Source organism: Medicago sativa, chromosome 3 (genome assembly GCF_051527215.1).
Source record: "Medicago sativa cultivar Bolivia chromosome 3, Bolivia_mono, whole genome shotgun sequence".
NCBI classification, from domain to species: domain Eukaryota; kingdom Viridiplantae; phylum Streptophyta; class Magnoliopsida; order Fabales; family Fabaceae; genus Medicago; species Medicago sativa.
Genome location: NC_140751.1, coordinates 62,649,470 through 62,673,137, shown reverse-complemented (window position 1 = coordinate 62,673,137; position 23,668 = coordinate 62,649,470). Strand labels below are relative to the sequence as shown.

Genomic DNA, 23,668 nt, shown 5'->3' with positions numbered 1-23,668 from the left:
CGACAGCCTACATCCTTTAATGTCTACGATCAATTGAAAATGTTTCTACATTTGCTCAAATCACCCATCTAATTGTTTTAAGAACTATGGTGAGAGCAAAGAAGCATGCTCATTTTTAACAATAACAGTCTTTTTTTTTTTAAAGATATAACATGGTCATTCTTAAAATTCACAAATTTATAATAATATTGATAACATGATTCGATAAGTTCATTCAAAACCATAATGTATTTTAAATAGGCTACATATATCCTATGGAGATTCTAAGTGGTTTCTAATCGATACGATCTTACTTCTGAATGAAATCAGCAAGTTTGACATTGAAAAACTGAAACATAGGATTTTAAGTGGTTATTAATAGCTAGCTCACTCAAGAATGGAACGATAGCTGTCCGCTAACAATCGTTCTAATCTTGGATGCGATACATTGAAATCCTAAAGCACCACCACGAATGCTGTCACATTTTGTCCTACAGTGAAGTAAGGCACCACCCTGGTGTGCCAGCAGGCAGCAGCCAACTCCAATGTGTCGACTTAGTTATCCACGTCAAGCCACGGTTCCCTTCCCCCATCAATGGAGAAGGGAGAGCTCAATTGATTATTATGAAGAAGAACGGAAGCAAAGTGTTGTGGCAGGGGACGAGAAATGAAACGGTTGTGACAAAAGAAATGGAAATTCCCAATGCTTCTCCAGACCCAACGAGATGGGACAGTCCATCCCAGTTATTTTAGCAACCTATCCTAACGCCTCTTCCCCAAGAGCTCTCCAATGACAGCAGAGGTACAAACTGCCTATTGCGAGGGAGCGACCTTTATTGTTCTTTTCTCCAGACGACTCGAGGAAAGAAAGAAGCGATAAATTTTGACAAACGAGATTCGTTTGTTTGTCTTATGGTGTATGCAGGACACCATCATCGGTCGCATGATTACAAAACCCTCCTTTCAGATTTTGATAGACAAAGATTTGTTTGTCTTTTGACGTAGGTAGGACACCATCATGATTACAAAACCCTCTTCTATTCCCTTGCGTCCAAGCATCCACGCCCCTTTTCCATCCGTTGGCACCTTTGCATTTGAAAAGGATGCAAAACCAATTTCTCATGAGATACAAAAAGGCAAGTGAATAATGAGAGGAAAATGAGTGTAGACAAGAGGAAAATGTTGGGAGGAAAATGAATGAAGACAAGAGGAAAAAGTTGGGAGGAAAATGAGCGAAGACAAGAGGATAAGTTGTGAAAGAGACTTGGAAGGTCTGTAGAATATCTATTGTATGGTGACTAAGGTCAGTAAACTCAATTAATCCAATTGCAAGATGGTCCAAAGTGGCTAAGTTGGAGAAAGAAAGAAAAAAACTAGTAAATTACTCATGGTTCAGCTACACATAATACATAATTACATAGTTACATACTGTTTTGTTTGAGAAGATGGATGTCATAGTAAAATATTTACAGAAGTTTCTTATTTTAAGAAATAAAAATTTACGAAATTAAAATTCTTGGTAAAATTCATTTCAATTTAAGAACAATCAACCACCCGGTGTGATTAATTAAGTCCATTACCAAATAATCTTTTTTACCATAACTAATCAGTTGTCTGGTTAATTGTTCTTGCACTGAAAATACTTTTACTAAAACTATTAGTATATCTTTCTTAAATATCATATGGAACAAGCTAAATGTCTATTCTATACTACTACTACTGCTACTATTATATTTACACCTCTAGTTGTGAATAAATTAGTAAGATTCCAACTGCTTTCGGGAACCTCCAACAGAAACTCTGCTGGTAAGGGAAGGCCTCATTGTGACAATAGCAGAGTCATTAGCACCAGCTTTAAGAGCAGCCTTTCCTGCTTCAAGAAACCTCTTCACTGCATCTTCTGCATATCTGTTTGCTTCTTTCACCGTCATACTTTTCCCGATATTTGGATAGGAATTGAGTACGTAATCGCCGTTGAGCTGAGATGCTAGCTGGATCAGTTCCATTTGAAATTCTGAAAGACTTGAATCTTCTTTTGGTCCAAATGGCCTTAGATTAATCTTCACTTCAGGAAGTGTTTCTATACAATATATTAGAAATCATGTTAATACATAATGCTGGAAAATAAATCACTTGCATCAAACGGCTTTAATTAATTAGAAAAAAGACAAACAAAGTTTTGTATATATATTTTGGACCCTTTTGTGATTAATAATTGGACCATTGGCATTTCAATATACTTCCAAACTAACTTTTGAGATAGAGACAGAAATGGAAACTTACTCATTGCTCATTGCAGTTAGTAAACTATATACAGGAAATTTCTATGACTGCACTCAGGTATGGCTTCTTGGACTAGAGTGGTGTCTATATTGGAATTATTATCATAGATGGTAGCTTGGGATTTGAATTTGGTGCAGTAACCGCGTCATGCAGATTTCGATCTCAACCGTTGGATCTTAAATTAAGGTCAAGATAGTTTCAAACTGATTTTATTGCTGTGTAATCTGAATCGTTCATATCAGATTAACGGCCGAGATTGAAAACTGCATGTAAGTGCATGCATTTCTACTGCAATGAATCCAGATCCTGGTAGCTCTGGTCTATTGGTCACCAGACCAGACTGAATAGATGATTTTTCTCTTTTTCATTCCCAGTAAGAGTAAAAGAACAAGATCAACGAGAACTATGATATTCGGCAGAATAACACAGAATGAACTAGAACAAATTGAAGTTAAATTTCTCCTATAATATTGATACAAATATATTTGGTCAGCAGAGAATGTTACTTTTATTAGGGGTCCAAACTAGAGACTACAAATGAATATACTAACATGACAGAGTTCCAAGATTTATTTAGTCAAATGTAATGATAGAAGAAGTAGATGCAAACCTGGACAATCATCACGAGGAGTATCTCGAATGTAAAAGTACTTCTCGAAGGTACCAGCCCATGCATCTCTCTTTGTTAGGAAATTGGATTTTAAATTGAAAAGCTTCTTTACTGTGGCAGGAATAGATGAATGTTCATATTGAGAATATGGCGTTGGACCATCCGGTTCATGAATCACTGCAAGAAAATAAGATAATTACATTAATGAAGAGCCAACTTATGCTCAAAAAAGGCAATCAAAACAAGAGGCCATAAAACCGGCACAGAAATAATAAAAACAATTTTTGGTTAGTAAGGCACAGCTTATGGCCCATCCAAACACAGTTACTGAGAATGAAAATCACTACAACAATGTCAGAACTCAGAAAGATTTCAAAAGACCATGAACAGAATAAACAATAAGAAGTCAACAACAACAGCATAGTGAAAACTAAAAACAATCAACTATCGTTTTTGAAATGCAGAAACAACTTTATACTGGCCAATGAACACTGAAGAACATTACTTACTTAGGTTGAGCACTGGAAAATATTGAATTACGGCATATCTTGGGGGGAGGAAAACAGTCAACAAGACTAAATGAGTAAGCTTCAAAGCTCAAATACTTAAATAAATTCCTAATTTTCATAAGTTGCAAAGAAGTAGAAACGGTTCTCATAATTATCAAATATATATTCCTAATTCCATAACCTGTCTAAATAAGCCACTTTCTTTCAACTCACTTAGTATATGTATCAATGTTCAAACCTGTTTATTACGTTTCACTCAAATTCACTCAAAACTAGAGGACAGCTTAATTTGATAAGTGAGAACTACAGTATACACAAAGATGACCAAAATCAGTTTTCAGTATACTACATAAGTACACAAAAGTATAACATTTAGTACATCACTTCAATACAATGCAAAAAAATTCAAATACACAAGGAAAATAGTACTTGAAACCAGATCAAGTGCAACACTCGTGTAAAACTAGACCAAAAAATAACTTCAACAAAGGCAAGTACAAAGCCACATGAAGTTATCAAATACTTATGTCTTCAAAATACCATCCTCTTAACAACCTAATAAATCTAAACATTCTATATGTACATCTTCAAATACCAAAGTATACTTCAACCAAGTCTAGAGGTACAACAAGAACTACCAAATTGGCATCAGATTCTAAAAGCCAACGATAAATTAACACTCACAATCAAAATCTGACAAACATAATTCCAAAAACAAAACAAACTTCCCAATTAAGACAACCTCAAAGACAAAGGAATGAACACAAACAAAACCATGGTTTCAAAAATAGATTCACAACTACTACAATCTAAGCCACAAAATCAAAGCTTTTGGTGTCTATGCTACCGCAACACAACCACTGCATAATTAAGTTGCATCAGTTGCAGCTGCAATTGACTGTAATTCTCTACAATATCAAAAGTCACTACTTCACACAATATCAACAAATCACAACTCAACATTAATTTAAAACATTAAACAACACTTCCAAAAACAAAAGAGCATAAAAATTCAAACTTTGGAAAACATACCGGTACGCCTATCAATCCAAGGCGAAATGAGAAAAGTCGGAACACGAACACCCAACCGATCAAACCTAAAATAATACGGGGTAGGCCCAATAATCCCATCCGGATTCGGAACACCAACAACCGGCGTAGGAACATGATCATAAAACCCACCATGTTCATCATACGTAATCAAAATCGCCATCTCCTTCCACTGAGGACTCTTCCTCAAAACCTCATAAACCTCCTTCACAAACCTCTGTCCTATAGCAACATCGTGCGAAGGATGATCATCGTTCGCCGGAGAAACCTTCACATCGAAATACCTCTGCTCAATAACAACATAATTCGGTAACTTCCCCTTCAAGGCATGTCTCTTAAACTTCAAACCATAGCTATGAAACTTCACAGAATTTTTCAACTTTCTCAAACTCTTGAAAAATAGCGTTGCAGGGATATTCTGGTAATATATACCAAAACTAACACCGTTATCGTTCAACGAATCGAAAATTGTACGCTGTGGAAAACCATGTATGAGATTTTTTCTCACATTACTCATTGCACCGTGTGAAGTAGCGGAATGAACGTAAAACCGGTTCGGTTGAGTCGAAGCGGGAACCGAAGCGAACCATTTATCAAAAACCGTGAATTCTTCAGCTAAAGTGTTGTAAACCGGAAGAAGCTCCGGTTTAAAACCAGACATAACGGTTTTCGACATTCCGGTTTGGGTTTTTTCGGCTTGTTGAGCGAACCCATTCATTGGAGCGGGGTTTGATTTGGTTCGATTTGAACCGAAGATTTGTTCACGTATGGCTTGGAAAGAGTGACCGGGATCGGAGTCGATGAAAACGGCGTCGTTTGAGACTGGGATTTTCGGGGAAGAAGGGTTTGAGACATGGATCGGGTTTGATTCAGTGCCGGTTAATCCGTCGATTTCGGGTCGGGTTTGTTTGAGCCAACCGAGAACGTGGTCGAAGGAGCGATTTTCCATGACGATTACTACGATGGTTTTGATTGGACCGGTGATTTTGTGTTTTTTGCGGTGGAGGTTTTCATCGGCGGTGGCGGTGAGGAGGAGGTAGAAGAGGAAAATAGTGAAAGGGAGTCGCCGGAAATTCATCTCCGGTGATCGGAGAATGGGTTAAGTAAGAATTTTTTGTGGTAAGTTAGTGGTGTACGCTTTTATAAAGTGGTGAATGAAATAAAATGAAATGAATACGGTATATGCTTTCAAAATAAGGATCCGTTGTTTATGTCTTTATCTTCTTTCTCTTTTCTATTGAAAAATATCTATCTATCTATCTAAAAATTTATTTGTGTAGGTAGGTTAGGTATACGAGGACGTGCATATTTCAGCAACCACAATTTTCATTACACAAATTTTTTTTTTGACTTACACATTTTTTTTTGTAACAAGGAAAAAAAGAATGATGATACTTAAACTAGAATCGAACAAACTCAATGATATCGGCTAAAAGAATAGATGTCATATCACAGGGGTTTTATGGAAGATGAAAAAATTGTCACTTATAACATCCTTGTTACTTGTAGGGTAGAAAGTTCGATGTAACATTATTCTCATGTAAAATGTGTTGCATATTAACTATCTAATCTTTAAGTAGAAGATGTTTGATAGCGTGTATCAAATTTTTAATATTTATGAGGAGAAATATTTAAGTATTATTTAACGAGCTCAACCACACTACTTGAGTCTGAGAGACATAACACTTGCTTATAATTAGAATTCCAACACAACTCCAAACCATATATGATACAAACCGAAGATCTAAGCATGCAGGACAGAGGGCTATTAGTGTTGTCGAGAAACACATGCAGAAAAGACCATGTATGATTACATATAAAATCGCCAAAACCATCAAAATGACACATAATTTCTTGATTCAGTACAAACATTTTTATTTTATGTTTTGGTTTGACACCTATTCTCGTAACGGTCTTGCATTAAATATGGGTAGGGATAAGTTTCACCTTCTCCGTTCCCATTGAATCCCATATGTATTTATATGTTACCTACCTGATCCCCGCCGGGGATAAAAAATTGAACCACAACCCAAATACTGACTGGTTTGGGTATTCTCGTCCTGTTCCCGCCACGAAATCATTTTTTTAATAAAAAAAAGTTTTTTTAGTCCCAAAGCTTACCCCGAACATAAAAAAATTTCACTCAAAATAAATTGTGCAACTACAATCGTAAATTAATTTTCACCACTTTCCTATTAATCTAATCAATTTTGGATAAGAAGATATCAAACAACATGCGTATGATAAAATCACCAATTATTAACATATACTTTTCGTAAAATCACCAATTGTCAATTTATTTGTCCAGGAAAGGTGGCTTTAGTTTAGACTTAATTGAAATGATGTGTATGATAAAATTCAAATAGCATCCACCAAAGTGTATATGTTATTTGTATTTATATGACTACTGCTAGCTTGGAACAATTTACATGGCCGAATGGCATATTCCTTCTTTGGTTTTTTAGTGGAAAAGTCAGTCAAGTTTGAAAGCGAGAGGCACTGTAAGTGAGTAATTCCAAATCATCTTTTATATCTAATCCTAGCAAACATGTTTACCCTAATTGTCAAACCTTAATCTTAATTTTTTGGCTCCAAATCGTTCTGACCGTTAGACGAATGACATTAGCATTAGCTGGACGTGGTACTAAATCCCACGTCTTATTTTCAATAAGAGCATCATATTCGTCTTTCATAGCCATTTTCCAGTTATGATCTTGTAGTGCATTTATAGGGTTAGTTGGCAAGGGAGAAATGATGGGTGAATTAGAAGTGTGGAGATTAAAAAGTTGTTGTGGTTTGAAAATGCCATGTTGAGCCCAGGTGGTCATTTGAGGAGATAATGAAGGATTGGCTAAAGACGAAGTAGTTGTGGGGATAGTAAGAGAGGATGTGGTGTTAGATAAGGGTTGGTGGATGATTTGCGTTGTTAATGGTATTGTTAGGTGTTGAATATGATGGGGGTGAGGGAGGTAGGGTGGAGGACGAGGGGATGGGTGGTGGAGAAGTGTTGATTTGTGGTGTGTTAGGTGTAGCAATTGGTTGTATTGATTGATGAGTGGTCGAGGTAGGTAACATGTGATAAGGAAAATGATCATTGCTTGTATCCAAAAATTTATAGCAAGAGGAGGCGGGTGCAAGTGAAGAAGAGAATGGAAAGACAGTTTCATCAAAAGTAACGTGTCTAGAAATTATGATTTTGCTACTAGACAATTCAAGACACTTATATCCTCTATGATTGGAGGGATAACCTAAGAAGACACATGGTGTTGACCTTGGTTGGAGTTTATTTCTATTGGTGGAAGGGATTAATGGGAAACAGAGACACCCGAAGACTTTAAGGTGAGAATAGGAAGGACGTTTTTGGTAAAGAATTGTATTTGGTGTTTGAAGAGCTAATTGTTTAGTTGGAAGAATATTTAACAAATAAGTAGCCATATGAAGAACATGATGCCAAAAAGAAGGCGGTAGGGAAGCATGTGCAAGAAGAGTTCGGATGATATTGTTAGTAGTACGAATTTTTCTTTCGGCTTTTCCATTTTGAGGTGAGGTGCGAGGACAAGAAAACCGAAAACTATTCCATTTTGTTTACAGAAATTATGGAAAGAAGTATTGTCATATTCTTTTCCGGTATCGCATTGAAAACATTTTATATCTCTTTCAAATTGTGTTTTAATGTGATTACGAAAATGAAGAAAAATGGAATAAACTTGGGATTTGTGTGCAATAGGAAAAGTCCATAAAAATTTGTAAAATCATCTAGAAATAAAATATAGTAACGATGACTGATAGACGATTGGCAAGTGTACCAATAACTATCGAAGTAGTAAAAATATCGATCCCACAAGGACTGTTTTAATCTCAATAATTCAATTGAGTAATAGAAATAGGATGTATAAAAGTTATTTTTGGATTGCCACTAGGCAGTAGATTTGGTTTGATTTTATGAAATCAAATAACAGAAAATAAAGATTGGTTAAGAAAATATGGAGATAGATGAGATCAGGTCTGTCGAATCCTCTATGGTTCCCCTAATTGGTATACTGCACCTATTATTACGAATGATTCTCTAGTTTCACGATAGTTAACAAATTAGCCCTAATCAATCCCTTGAGTTAGGACCCTCTTTTTAAACTACAGCCCCTAATTCCTTAGGTGGTATAAAAATTATCGAAGGTTTAAGCATGTTAACCTAATATCACTAACAAATGATTATCCATTCCTAGACTAACCATGTTTATTAGAACAATTCAATTAGGTCTAAGTCGAAAGCTATGGTCAGTAGTCATTCGTTCTCACAAAATCATATTTATATTTGATCAGGATATAAAAAGCATTAAGAACAATTGAATTGAATAAAAACTAGATTGTCATTCATAAATAATAGAGTTTCAGAGCACCGTAGATCAATTAGGGTTACATAGATTCATCTCTGACCTAATCTCTGAGAGATTTAGCTACTCATAATTGAGTTTACAAATAGCATAATCAATAGTGGAATCAAAACATACATGAACTGATAGATGGTTGAAGAAATCGCTCTCCTAGCCGTCTTTAGGTCTCAAAATCGCACTTTTCTGTCTCCAATTCGTAACCCCTGTTTCTTAGACTGACTTCTGTTTAAATAGGAAATATTTTCCTGAGTGCCAAATCGCGCCACGCCTGTACCAATCGCGTCACGATGGCTCAAAAAACCTCGAGTCATTCTGGATCCTTCTTCTTAATCGCGTCACGCTAACAATCCAACGCGTCACGATGTGAATAGCTCAAAATCATGTCTCTCTGTTTGCCAAAATCGCGTCACGTTGTGGACAAACGCGCTGCGATTAAAGCCTTCAAGCTTTTGATGTTTTCTTGCTGTTTTAACACTTCTGGACCCTTATAGTTGCTTGAGAACTTTATCAAATTGTCAAAATAAGTCCTAAAAATTACGTAATGACAGCATGTCATCAATGACCACCAGAACTAAGAGTTGGTGATGTCCAAAGATCACTATGCACAATATCAAACGGTAATAAAGTGTGAGACAAAGATTCATAAAATGGCATTTTTATTTGTTTTCCAAATTGACAAGATTGACAAACTGAATTGTGCTGAGACTTCTTACAAAAAATAAAATTATTTCTATGAAGAGAATTTAAAATAGATGCTCCCGGATGTCCTAAATGATTATGCCATAAATTATTGGATAAAGCAATGAAAGAAGTGGGTGTTGAGAGTTGAGTCGGCGGTCTGGTAGTAAGGGGATATAGGTCACCCGAGCTATCACATCTCATTAGGGGCATTCTTGTCTGAAAATCCTTCACAAAAAAACCAAATGGATCAAATTCAACTGAAACATCATTGTCAATGGTAAATTTTTGCACAGAAACAAGGTTTTTGATTAACTTAGGTGCATGTAGGACATGATTCAAAGTTAAGGGAGTTTGGGAGTTAGGTAATAATGCATTGCCATGACCAATAACTGGAATATTATGACCACTACCAACAGTAACATGATTACTTATATTGGAATAAGACGTAAGATTACCTCGATTTGCCGTCATGTGAGATGTGGCTCCTGTGTCCATGTACCACTGCTCGTCAGGAGGAGCCATAGATAAAGTCTGCATTGCAGCTTGAATGTCTGTTGGTGTGTACGCTGGTTGTGCTGAAGCCATGTGTGCCTGTTGTGGTCTTTTTCCAAGAATGCCTGGTTGACGGTTTGGAGCGACTAATTGCAGCAAATTACCGATGGTAGGATAAGGGCAAGGAGGAGTGGCCCATGGCTGCCACTGTGAAACCCAAGGAGGATATGCCCACGACTGATTCCATGTCCCGTTTTGATGATTTTATGATCGTCCGCCTCGACCACGACCGCGAGTTCGTCCACCATGATAGTTGCTTGAGCGACCAGAAACGAGTTGAAGAACCATACGTTCGTTGGAAACTGGTGCACCAACATTAGACAATTGATCAGAAAGAGACTTAATGTGTTGGCAGTATGATGAGGCATCTGAGAATTGCTCCATGGTGACACGAGAGAATTCTTGCTCTAAATAGAGTGCACGAGAATTTTCGTTGTCAAAGAAGATGTTGAAGAGACGGTCCCATGTTGTTTGTGCGGTAGAGTCACGCTCAATAATGGTATGGAGAAGGTCAATGGATATGGTACCATAAATCCATTGCAGAACTATGGCATCAAGGCGTTTCCATAGGGCTGGGTCAGTTTCTTTGAGAGAGGCAGAGGAAGAGGTAGGTTCGGTGGTGGGTGTAGGGATGATGTGGTCAAGAACCTCATAAGCTTGAGCGTGAATTTTAAATAACTCAGATCATGTATTGTATTGACTCTTTTCAATATCTAGAGTAATTTTGATGAAATTTGTGATATTGTTGACAGTTAGGGCAGGATGAATGGGGTGATTGGTGGTGGTGGTGATTGTGGTTTCGGGTTATGTGACTTCAGACATGATGATTCAAAATTGTTTGAAGAGAGAAACAATTAGGGGAATAATATAAAAGTAATGTTTGGAAAGAAAAGAAAAAAAAAACAAGGGGAGAAAGGTACAGTAGTGCCAAGAAAGTAGAAAAGGGATAGAATTGGTTTACGTAACAAGGGACAAAACAAATAATGCCAAGAAACAAGAATGTAATTGCAAGTTAAGGGATAGAATTGCAACTTGCATTCACAAACACCTCAACCGCAAATCAAAAAGAAAAAATACAAAGGGTGAAAGAAGAGTAGCGATTGAGAAAATAGGATTAAGGGGGAGAGCGGCACGAGGTTTAGAGATCGGTACCGAAGCTTACTGATACCATAATAGAGTTAATTCTCGTGAGTGTTTCATTATGCTTTAATGTGTATTTATACAATGATGTTGTCTTGGGCCTCAAGTATTTCTAACTTAGGCATCAAGTATATCTAACTTGTGCCTCAATTATCTCTAACTAATATACAATATATTAATAAATTATACAATGAATATTTTATATTCTAATATTCCAAAACCATCACCAAAGAAGCAACGAAGCCAAGAGATCAAAGCCTCAATTTCAGTATGACTTTAATTTTGTTGGTTTCTCTTTGGAAAAATTGTAATATCACCTTTAAATGTCAATGATAGAACCTTGTAATATCTAAGGGTGCATGAAATTGGCACGCTTAGGCTATAAATAGGGAAATCCTAAGAATGATTTCTCACCAATTGCATCATAGAAAACTCTGTTAATTTTTCTTTTTATTTCAATAAAGTTTTTTGTTTTTAATTCTTTTTTTGTTTGTTTTAGGAAGCTCATCAATGTGACGAGTAAGCAGTCGAAAATTGCTTTTTTGACATAGAATACTTCCAATTGACACAAGTAAATGATCTTAATGCCCCTGACGATAGTTAACAACCGCTGGGAAACACGACGGTAGTTAACTGCCACTAAGTGTCAGCGGTTGTTAACTACCGCTGAGTTCTGCATCTTAAGAACGCAAGCTGCAGTTTCTGGTTTACAGAAACACATTGCAACACAACTTCAAAAGCATACCAAATTCACCCAACAATCATTTGCACGAAAATCATCCAATTTGCTTCAAGTAAATCACAAGTAAGTGCCTTTATTCCTATTTACATGCAATGTAGATTGTTTAGGGTTGTAGTTTCATAATTTTAGCAAAATGTTAGTGTTTAGGTTAGGTTTAGAAATTGCAAATTAGTATAAAATTTGATGTTGTAATGGATTGTTTCTGCTGTATTTGTTGTTTAGAAACAATGTAGGTACAATGTAGGTACAATGTAGCCCTTTAGATGTTCAAATCACACCAATTATGCTCCTAATTTAGAATGCACATAAGGTGTTTGATAAAATGCATAAGTGAGGAAATCTTGCTTTTTTTGTGTAATTTGTTTTCAAATATGTTCAATTTTATAAAGTATATATGTTATAATTATTATAAGCTTGGATTTTTAAATTTTTTGGCAAGTTTGAAGCATAACATAATGTGGTATGTTATATAAAGTTTGATGAATGTGTTATATTAAATTTTATGAATGCCTAAGTTTCATTTTTGATATGTTACATGTTACTTGCTATGTTCAATGCCTTAAAAGTTTTAAATACATTGTATGAATGCCTATGTTCGCCTATGTTCAATGCCTTAAGTAAATGCTTAGATACATTGTATTCTTAAATACATTGTCAACTTATTTATGTTTTTTAAAATTTATTTTGTACAGATATGGCTAGGGATACGGATGAGCAGCAACGGGTTATTAGAGAGGATAGGATGCGGAGAGGTAAAGAGGCGAGTACCGCTAGTGCTCGGAGAGAAAAGAGGGCTGAAGACCCGTATGTCCCTAAGACTCGGAGGCGCAGGGACCCGAGGATACATGGAGAGGGCTCACAGGCACATGTGGATGACTCCTCCCAGGTGGTTGATCCGACACCAGCGCATGATTATGCTGGGTATGCGGATGATGGTTTTGTTGGCTATGATCGGATGGAGGAGGAGAGGATGTATTTTCAGCCGCCGCAGGCCGAGGCAGAGGATGAGGGGGTGCCACAGGATGTTATGGAGGATTATCTTGAGGCAGCTAATGTTATTCCTGATGTTGAGCCTGAGACTCAGCGACGACATCGTCGTCTTCCGTTGATACCGCCGTATCCGGCTGGTGAGGCTCCCTTTCCTGGAGGACCTGAGACCACGACACTATTGTCCGACTACGCGAGGCACGTGGCGAACCCTCTTTGGGTGAACCATAATAATGTAAATGTTTAAATTGTTTAAAATTCTTTAAAGTGATTATTTAATATATAATATAGCGTAAGTGATTTAGTTATTAAATATTATGTAGCGTAAGTAATTTATTTATTTAAAATAAAGTAGCGTAAGTGATTTAGTTATTAAATATTATGTAGCGTAAGTAATTTATTTATTTAAAATAATGTAGCGTAAGTGATTTAGTTATTTAAAATAATGTAGCGTAAGTGATTTAGTTATTAAATATTATGTAGCGTAAGTAATTTATTTATTTAAAATAATGTAGCGTAAGTGATTTAGTTATTAAATATTATGTAGCGTAAGTAATTTATTTATTTAAAATAATGTAGCGTAAGTGATTTAGTTATTTAAAATAATGTAGCGTAAGTAATTTATTTATTTAAAATAATGTAGCGTAAGTGATTTAGTTATTTAAAATAATGTAGCGTAAGTAATTTATTTATTTAAAATAATGTAGCGTAAGTGATTTATTTATTTAAAATAATGTAGCGTACGTGTTTTAATTATTAAATATAATGTAGCGTAAGTGTTTTAAATATTAAATATAATGTAGCGTAAGTGATTTATTTATTTAAAATAGTGACAATGTCTTAATTAATTTGAATTTCAGATGTGGCATGATGATGTGGGTTACAAGAGCATAAATGCAGGGAAAAGGTTGAAAGAGCTTGATAAGGCGGAGCCGGGTTTGAGGTGGTTTTGGGAGCATATGGAGGGGTCTAGCCTCCATGGTTTGATACACACTGGGTTTTCCACTGTGACCCATGCAGTGATACGTGCTCTCTGCGAGAGGTGGCACACGGAGACTAGTAGTTTTCATCTACCTGTGGGGGAGATGACGATTACTTTAGACGATGTGCATAATCTCCTGTACATTCCTATTTACGGCCGCATGCTGGAGCACGATGAGTCGATGGATCGGGACCGATCGATTGATATGATGACCAGGTTGTTGGGCATGTCAGATGCTGATGCCAGAGCTCAGGTTAGGGATGAATCTGCTGGTCATATCAGTTATCCCGCACTGAAGCGGGTTTATGAGGAGCACCTGACAGAGACTAGACGGCTTGAGGATGCACGGACGAGGGAGGAGCTGCAGGAGAGATCCAGGAGGAGGGCGTGATGTGTGAGGAGTTTCCTTCTATATCTCGTCGATTGTGCGATGTTCACTAACAAAACGAATAGACACATCGACTTGATATATCTTGATTGCATGGCGGACTTGGGGGCGATTGGGAAGTGGTCATGGGGAGGGATGACCTTAGCCTACCTCTACGATTATCTGGATGACTCTGTTATCTTGAATAACAGAACGATGGCTGGCTCTACGACTCTTTTTATGGTAATAATTTAATATTTATCTTAATTTCTTTATGAATTTATTTTATAAATTTTATTATCATGTTAGATTTATTTATAATGTTTTAGATTTATTGAATATTTAACTCGAATAATTATTTTTGTGTGTATTATTTATTTTGTTGCATGGATGGATTTTGGAGCATTTGCCTGGTCCTTACCCAAGGAAGCGTAATCCGGAGTGGGATCCGCGGAGTCCATGTGCTGGGAGATGGATCACTAGCAGAGGGCATACAGATGTGCACCATTACCGCTTAGCCCTGGATCGCTTGGAGGTGGATGACGTCAGGTTTTCTACCTATGGTGATCACAGAGACGTGCACCCATTTAATATTTTGTGCACTTACTCGGGATGGCTCATGTGCGGGAAGGAGAGGGTGTACCGTCATTTGCCTGAGCGGGTGAAGAGGCAGTTCTCCTTTGTGCAGGATGTTCCCAGACATCCGTCAGATGTCCCTCTGGTGCCTACACAAATGCTGACCACTGTGTTGATGGACGCTGCGGCATGGTTAGTACCTGCTTGGGGAGATGGGTGTGAGACACCATGACAGCATGTTCTTGGCTACATGGCTTGGTATGCCAGAGTCTCTCACCCTCGCATTCTCCCACCTGATGAGGGATCCCCTCCCAGACCGGCGAACGTGGCTGTCATTGAGGAGGAGCATGCCAGGGAGATGCCTGACACACTGACGCTCGTCCGAGATGTGGCGCACATAGCCCGAGATATTGTGGCCAGGCATGGCGAGATGACCAAAGAGGAGATTGTCCAGGAGGTCATGCGGATAGCTAGTGCTACTGAGCCTGCCCTTACTTATCAGATTTCCAGGCGGCGCAGGGGGCAGCAGAGGCAGGGTAGGCAGGTGTAACATCCCATACTGCTTACAGGATTGCCGACTAACCCCACAAACCAACACGAGTCTTTTCAGCATGCTTTGTCCTCACTCACATGCTTACCGGGAAACTTCCCGGTAGGTCACCCATCCTAGTACTACTCCAAGCCAAGCACGCTTAACTGTGGAGTTCCTATGGATTGAGCTCCCGAAAAGAAGATGCATCTTGTTGATATGGGTAGTACCTAACAATTCTTATAAGCCTTCCTTCAACCATGTAGTCCCATACCTACACGGCCTCTGGATCCCTCTCATTCCGATGTGATTCGGTTCCTCATATCAACGTGGGGTCATCCTGTAACAGCCCGACTTCCCTGGGCTACCCGGCCATGGCCGACTTCCACTATGGGCTACCCGGCACTGTTACTGGGCCACGTTGTGGGTGTTACAGCAGGGCTGATTAGTATTAGGATTTTTTTATGTATTTTTTGACTATGATGATCTTGATGTATTATTATGACATGTTCCATACATTTTTCTATTTCTATGACATATACGTACGTTCGTTTTATATTATTTCTTGCGTTTTAATTTTACCATGTTCCTGTTAAATATTGGATGAATATGTTTAGGTATTATTAGATGAAAATTTTAGAAGAATTTTCAATTGGTTATTTGATAAAATTTTTAGATGAAAATGAAAATGAAAGTTAAAATTGGCTAGGAAAGACAGTGGAAGATGGAAATGAGCTTCTGGAAAATGATAAGCACGTAGCGGCAGTTAACAACCGCTACCTTCAGCTTCAGCGGTTGTTAACAACCGCTGAGTTCCAACGGCAGTTAACTGCCAGTGGCTTACCCAACGGTAGTTAACTACCGCTGGGGGTAATTTGGTCATTTACTTGTGTCAAAAGGAAGTATTCTATGTCAGAAAAGCAATTTTCTAAGCAGTCTTGATAGCAAGTGGCCCATTAGACTAAGCAGTCTTGATAGCAAGTGGCCCATTAGATTTTGGAGAGACTCTGACTCTGATACCATCTTAGAAATCGTGGTTGGACCTAACACAACCCCACAAAACCGGCTTGTGAGGTGAGGATTGCCTCCACTTATAAACACATTGTCAGGCCATCACCTATCCGATGTGGGACTCTTAACACTTTGTTCATACTTGGGATCATGGAAACTAGTCCTATGATAAACTTTATGTAATCTCTTTCTTTTCTTTTGTTGTGGGAATTTAAAATCCTAATCTAGCCTTAGTGTTTTTTTTTTAAAAAAAAAAACCAAGGAAATATCCTTTAATGAAAAACAAGGACATTGCTATAACTATAAGGCCATACCAAGGTCTTGAAGCATGAAAATAGCCTAAATATTTTCGGGATAAAATAGGTATTGGGGATCAATGAGTCTTACCGACATAGAAACCATGAGAATAGGGAGCTATATTGATAAGTAAGTTCTTTTGTTATTTGAAAGAGAATAGTTGATGTTTTAGAGTTCTCTCAACCTTAGGCAATGAAATCCATTGATTCCAACATGATTTTATAAATTATATTTTCAAAACTTAAATTAATCATCAAACTCTCTTAAAATATAAGTATTAGCAAACTTACTATTAATAGACGACACACACAAAAACCATAAAAATTATCATGGTATAGGTACATGAAAAATAAATTAATCAACAAATAATACTCCCTCCGTTTTAAAATGAGTGTCGTTTTAGCAAAAAAAATTGTTTCAAAATGAATGTCACTTTCGGTTTCCAATGCACTATTAATTAATTTTTTCCAATAGTACCCCTTAATTATTACTATGCACACTACTTCCAATGTACCACATTTTACTTTAATTTATAATGATGAGAAATGCACCAATAGTTAACAAGGCTATTTTAGTAAAAGTGACATGTCTATAAACAACATTATTGCATTTCTTAATATGTGTGTAATAACTTAAAACGACACTCATTTTAAAATGGAGAGAGTAACTTATAAATTGAAATATATGGAGTAATTATAATATATTGAGAAATTACGAGAATTACATACATGGGACGACTCTTGCGGTTATGAAGTTGACCAACCTCTTGTCAAAAAAAAAAAGTTGACCAACCTTACATAAGAAATGATTCTTCGTATATATCTCAAGTCACAAGAGGTTTGGCATGCAAATTTATGAAGGTGAATAATATGAGAAATGATATTTTGACAACCACTTTTCGACAACTTTTGGACAACTTTCTCTCTCATACTCACATGATGTGTTATCCTCTCTCTTTCTTTTTCTCTCTCCATTGTTTTTGACCAATAAGAAGTGAGAAAAACAAGGTTGTCAACAAAGTTGTCATCAAATGGATGTCAAAATATCATTACTCGAATAATATTACTATATTCAATTTTATTCACACATTGAATCTTTAGCTTCAATTTATATTTTGTTATTGCTTGATGTTTATTGGGACTAATATCTCACGGGTGACTCACATTTCAGCGATCTAGGATAAAGTTGACAAAGTATTATATGTAGTTTATAATATGCAAGTTAATGTTTGAGTTTCTTAAATGATTATTACATGGTTGATAATTTAAGGTATATGTCATAGTCGTATGTTATAAGTTGAGAGGACTTTTCTATACCTAGGATGGACAAACTCGGGTCAACCCGAAGGTACCCGACCAACCCGATACAATTTGAAACATTCGGTTCGGGTTAATACGGGTCACGGGTTGCTCGGGTGAATTTTTAGGGTTATAGTGGGTTTATTAGGGTCGGTTCGGGTGGTTGTTTTGAACCCATGTGTACCCGAACGAATCCGACCAACCCTTTATTATTATTATTATTATTATTATTATTATTATTATTATTATTATTATTATTATTATTATTATTACTACTATTATTAATTTAATGTTTATTTTCACTATTATTAATTGTTACACCTCCCAATTCTGTTTCTCAGAGGCCAAAATTTCAAATCCTATCTTGGCCCAAACCGAAACTTACCCAACTATAAAATGCAATGATTCAAAGGATGTAAAATAACCCTAGCAGCCGTATATCAATTAGGGGAGGGTTCTAATTGGGTTAACGTTAGTTCTTAAAATCTTCAAAGAATATTAGATCACCTAAGAAATTAGGGACTGTAATATGAGAAGAGGGTCCTAAGTCAAGGGATTGATCAAGACTATTTTAGTTAACCATTGTAAAACTAGAGAAATATTCATGAGAAATAGGTGTAGTGTACCAATTAGGGGAACTCAGAGGATTCGAAAGACCTAGTCTCATCTCTCTCTATCTTTTCTAAACAACTTTATTTTCTACCATTTACTTTTTATGCACAACAAACCTACTGCCTCGGCACTAAAATAAACTTTACACGTCCTATTTCATAACACTATTGTTTAATTGAGATTAACACAATCCTCGTGGAAACGAACTTAATTGTATTACTTCGATAGTTTTTAGTACACTTGCTAAATATCTATCAACACCCCACACAAAAACGATTACGCAAATAGGAAAACTCTCAATATTTAGTCAATGCAATATGGCCCGAGAGAATTCCTAATCCATAATAGCACTCACAAGATAGATCAAACTTGATTACAAATATATAAAAAAAAAAAAACAATGTGCATAGAAACTATAACAAGGAAGATAATTTACAAAATAAAACTCATAATCTCTCTTAAAGAATGTCAACGAAAACCCATATAACTAAAAAGTTGGAGAAAGTTATTCTCATGCATATATTTGAAGTTTGATATTATAATTCAAATAGATCTTAAAATGATCAAACCTAACATTTAAACATGCATAGAACTATCACTTCAAAATTTCATTTATGACTTTTAAGTATATAGATAATAACAATATTATTTAATATTTTCATTATTTCCAATACAAATTAATTTTCATGTCACATATCACTCTTATGATAAATTATTACTTTATATAATCTTATTAACTTTATTTATACAAGTTTGATTTTGAAATGGAAAAATATATTAATCAGGGATTAGTCTAAAGCATAAGAAGACTTAGAGAAAAAGGAAAATACCCACACAAGAAGACTTAGAGAAAAATCAAGGAAGACTTGGAATTTAATCTTTATTTCGAACCATTATCTGATTTATACAAGAAGTTTCTCAATTAACATACACATTACAACAAGTGAAAATTGAGTTCAGCAGCAACATTTGGTACAATGACATATGATATCATCTCATACAACTTTTTATTGTTTATATTACAATATTGGCTCTATTTTGAAAATTATATCCACCATTTGCATAACATTGCAGGATCTGCCATATGGATAATGACCTGATAAAATATGCAGCAAATGAAATGGTCAAATGGATATAAGTTTTTCATAGAATTACATATATAATAAAACAAAATACGCTGATAAAACATGCCATATGTAAATTATGAATAGAAAAAACATGTCATACTATGGGTTTCACTAACCTTAGCTAGCAGGGTGCCTGATTTCTGCGAAAGTGGTTTAACTTTACGATCAAAGTAACATAGAGGTTGTCACCCACTCCATTGATAAACCGAAAGTATGCATGCCTCCATTTCCTAATAAGAAACAAAGAACCACAAATCCCCCAGAAACCTACTGCAAATCCAACTCCCAAGCCTAGATACAATGATTCTTTTATAGAGTCATCATTATCTTCACTATCTGTAGATGGTGTTGCATTTTTAGGATTTTCTTCTTTTGTGGTACACTTTTTAAGAGGAAGTCCGCATAATTTTGGATTGCCAATGTAGCTCGATGCATTAAAACTTTGAAGTTGAGTTCCTATTGGGATTTTTCCATCAAAATTGTTGTAAGATAAATTCAAATAACTCAAAAAGTTTAAGAGAGCCAGGCTTTGAGGAATTCCACCACAAAGCTTGTTATTTGAAAGATCGAGAGATTCCATATTTTTCATGTCTCCAATCTCTTTTGGTATTGTTCCAATGAAATTATTGTGAGATAAGTTTAATGTTTGAACTTGAACAAGCCGAAACAATTCCAACGGCACTTCTCCAGACAAGTTATTGGCTGAAAGGTCAATAGTTCGCCTTTCCGGTCCGGCTTCATAAACATAATCTTGACCTTTTGTAAACAACTCAATTGTGGTACTATACAAATTAGTATAATGGAAAGCAACCATATCAGTCAAGTTGTAGTCACACTTTGGCAAAGATCCTGAAAATTTGTTATGTGCAAGGTCTAAATGAAACAAATAAGTGAGATTGAATAGTTGTGGTGGAATATTCCCTTCAAATTGGTTTGCTCTCAATATGACCACTTCTAAGTATGGTGACATGTTCATTGGCATGGTTCCAGAAAATTCATTTTCTCCCAAGTTCATGGTTTCCAATTGTCTCCAATCAGAGAGGTGTACTAGAACTTCACCAGATAGCCTATTATTCCACAAGTTAATGTATTGTAAATCTTTCAAGTTCTTCCAACTATGTGGAATTGATCCTGAGAAGGAGTTGTAAGACATGTCAACTATTTGGGATGATATATTTGGAAGTCCTCCTGTGAAATTATTGTGATTCAAATCTATCCATGAACAATTTAGTGTTAGTTTAGATATGTCTTCAGAAATCGAATTGTTTGACAAAACAAGAGAACCAGGTATTCTTTCAATCAAGCTCGAAAACTTATTTCTATCTACCGATGAAATTCCCGAGCTCGATAAGTCGAGGTCTTTCAGTGACTTCTGTCTATATATCCAAGAAGGAAAGTTTGGGCCTTGATTTGTATTTTTCAATGAAAGTTGAGAGAGTTGAAAAGGAGGAACCCAATCCGAATCAAATTGGAATACAAAAGTTGAATTACTCAAGTCTAGTGAATCTAAACTAAAGAGTTTGGAAAAAGTTAATTTTGAAATTGCACCAGAGAAGTTATTAGAGCCAATAGTTAAGGAATTTAAGGATGATAGGTTTCCTAGAGTTAAAGGAATTAAACCAATTAACATGTTAAAGGAAAGATCAAGGTATTGAATATTTGGTAGTTGGCCTATTCCATCTGGAATTGGTCCCTGTAATTGGTTATGAGAGAGATCAAGGTGTCTCAAATTTTGAAGGTTTAGCAAGCTTGAAGGTATGTCACCATGTACATTATTAAATGAAAGGTCAAGATACGTGAAATCTTTTGAGAGATTAAAAAAACCATCAGGTAAATGAGAGGTGAAGTTGTTGTAAGAAAGATCAAGAGTTAAAAGTGATGACAAATTCAAATACCCAATAGATGATTTGGTCATGAAGTTGTTCAAATCACAAGCTTGCAAGTGCAACTCTAATAGTGAAGAAAGAGTAGACACTGCTTGAAGCCAATTAGTTTCCTTATGAAGATCAATTGCATTGAGGTTGAGATATTTTAAGGAAGATAATGGAGAAAGCCAATGAAGATTATCCATGTGAAGAGTATTAAGGTTGAGGGGGGATAAGTTAAGGTAGACAAGTTTAGATGAATGTGTAAAGTTGTGTTGAAAGGCTGGAATACTTATGACGTTAAATACGTTATCACTTAAATCCAAGTAACTGAGAAACTCAAGTTCTAGAACACATAGATTCATCTCACCTTCCAATTGACTGTAGTGGAGATCAAGTTTTGTAACTCGTCCGGTAATGTTGTCACAGACGACACCTTCCCATGCACAACAATCTTTTTCAGTTGACCACGTTGAAATCATACCAAGACTATCATTGATGCCATGTTTGAAGGTTAACAGTGTCTCTCGATCTTTCTCATTGCATCGAACCACGGTCTGATTGCTGCACATGCTTTTGTGGAATGTGGTTATAGAAAAAAGTAGAAGTAAAACAAGTGACATTTGTGTCGTAAGAATGGTCATCATGAATGATGTTACGAGATTCTAGTGTGGTTATCTAAGATGTTGGGTAAACTGTTTGGATCAGAGAAGAAGATCTAACTTAAATGGCAGTATGATTTGTTAAGAGATTCTAGTGTGTTTATATAAGATGTTGGGTCATGGGAAATTAAAGCTTGAAAAAAGTAGGTGATCGAGGACTTGGAAGGTTGAAGCCTGTGATTTGTTAAAAGATTTTGAATAAAAAGGGAAGACTTGGAATTTTAGAATTGGTGCGAAATTATCGACCCTTGATAGAAGTTTTGAGACTAACAACGAGTGAATCAGCTTGTGCTAGACTATACCTGACTTAAAATTTGTTCCCACCATTGTAATAACATTTTTTGTGACATGAAATTCCTAGTTCTGTATTGGCGGCAACTGGTACATTAATTGTTGTTAGGTATTGGCGGCAACTGGTACATTAATTGTTGTTAGTTCTCACAAAGAAAAAGCCTATGAGAATGTGTCATCTATGGTTCTCTGTCGTATCTTGTAAACAACGTATTTGGCGTATGAGGAGAAAATCTTGTGTGGACTAGGACCAAGAATTTTGGTTTGGTCACACACACAAGATTTTCTCCTTCTCTCTCTTCTCTTATCTCTTCTACATTTTCTCTCTCTTCTCTTTTCTCTCTCTTCTCTCTTCTCTCTTTGTGTGTGACCAAACCAAAATTCTTGGTCTTGGTCCACACAAGTGTTTCTCGCGTATGAGAACAGCAAGATAAAATAGGAAATATTCAAACAAGACTTGGAAAACTTACTTGAAAGACTTGAATATTTTCTTTTGAAGTAACTTTTATTATTATTATTATTATTATTATTATTATTATTATTATTATTATTATTATTATTATTATTATTATTATTATAACTACTAGCAGAAAGACGGACATTACCGTACCGTCTATCCGCTCTTTTTACTACGTTAATATGTGTGTATATTGTTGTGAATTCGTTAAAAAATCACACCAATAAAATACTTGATGTGTGGAGCACATTAATCAAGCAACCAAAATCAACGTGGATGATAGTTATAAACACAAGCAAAAATTGAACAACAAGAGAGAGAGAGAGAGAGAGAGAGAGAGAGAGAGAGTATGAAAATATGTTTACCCAGTTTGGTTCAATACTGACCTACTATGGGGGAGAGAGCAGTCATCCATTCCACTATAATGATGAGTAACTTTATAAAGAGATATCAAAAGAGGTTACAATAATTAATCTTCAAACCTAATTCTACCCAAAGTCTCAATCTCTTCCCGTGACCAAGAGATTCAATCCTAATAACGTTTCTTCAAGGTGAATCAATCTCAACCCTAGTGTTTGTTGCCAAGAGCAAACTCTACAAACCCTAGTTTTAGTGTTGGCTTCTAAACCTTGTTTTATGGCACTTTACTCGCCTCTCTCTCAAGTTCACA

At 36.1% G+C, this 23,668-nt stretch overlaps 3 protein-coding genes across 3 annotated transcripts; 1 reads left to right on the top strand and 2 right to left on the bottom strand.

The window, feature by feature from the left end:
* Positions 1-1,331: 1,331 nt before the first annotated feature.
* On the bottom strand, positions 1,332-5,587 carry NPC1 (non-specific phospholipase C1). Its single transcript, XM_085752817.1, has 3 exons — positions 4,414-5,587; positions 2,873-3,049; positions 1,332-2,059 (listed from the first exon to the last, which is right to left on the bottom strand). The coding sequence occupies exons 1-3, from the start codon at positions 5,507-5,509 to the stop codon at positions 1,737-1,739; spliced, it is 1,596 nt and encodes a 531-aa protein (XP_085608943.1). The 5' UTR covers positions 5,510-5,587; the 3' UTR covers positions 1,332-1,736.
* Positions 5,588-12,631: 7,044 nt separating this feature from the next.
* LOC146938988 (uncharacterized) lies at positions 12,632-14,297 on the top strand. The gene is made up of 2 exons (XM_085749716.1): positions 12,632-13,159; positions 13,785-14,297. Exons 1-2 carry the CDS (start codon positions 12,632-12,634, stop codon positions 14,295-14,297), a joined length of 1,041 nt encoding a protein of 346 aa, XP_085605842.1.
* Positions 14,298-19,440: 5,143 nt separating this feature from the next.
* Positions 19,441-22,325, bottom strand: LOC146938987 (receptor-like protein EIX2). The gene is made up of 2 exons (XM_085752809.1): positions 19,840-22,325; positions 19,441-19,692 (listed from the first exon to the last, which is right to left on the bottom strand). Exon 1 carries the CDS (start codon positions 22,233-22,235, stop codon positions 19,845-19,847), a length of 2,391 nt encoding a protein of 796 aa, XP_085608935.1. The 5' UTR covers positions 22,236-22,325; the 3' UTR covers positions 19,441-19,692; positions 19,840-19,844.
* Between the last annotated feature and the right edge of the window lie 1,343 nt (positions 22,326-23,668).

Bases quoted from the DNA above. Each gene is read 5' to 3' on its own strand.
- NPC1 (XM_085752817.1), bottom strand. From the start codon at position 5,509: ATGAATTTCCGGCGACTCCCTTTCACTATTTTCCTCTTCTACCTCCTC. The intron at 3,050-4,413 runs GTATGTTTTCCA...ATTTTCTTGCAG, and splicing joins TTGGATTGATAGGCGTACCG to TGATTCATGAACCGGATGGT. The intron at 2,060-2,872 runs GTTTGCATCTAC...TATATTGTATAG, and splicing joins TCCTCGTGATGATTGTCCAG to AAACACTTCCTGAAGTGAAG.
- LOC146938988 (XM_085749716.1), top strand. From the start codon at position 12,632: ATGGCTAGGGATACGGATGAGCAGCAACGGGTTATTAGAGAGGATAGG. The intron at 13,160-13,784 runs GTAAATGTTTAA...TTTGAATTTCAG, and splicing joins TTTGGGTGAACCATAATAAT to ATGTGGCATGATGATGTGGG.
- LOC146938987 (XM_085752809.1), bottom strand. From the start codon at position 22,235: ATGATGACCATTCTTACGACACAAATGTCACTTGTTTTACTTCTACTT.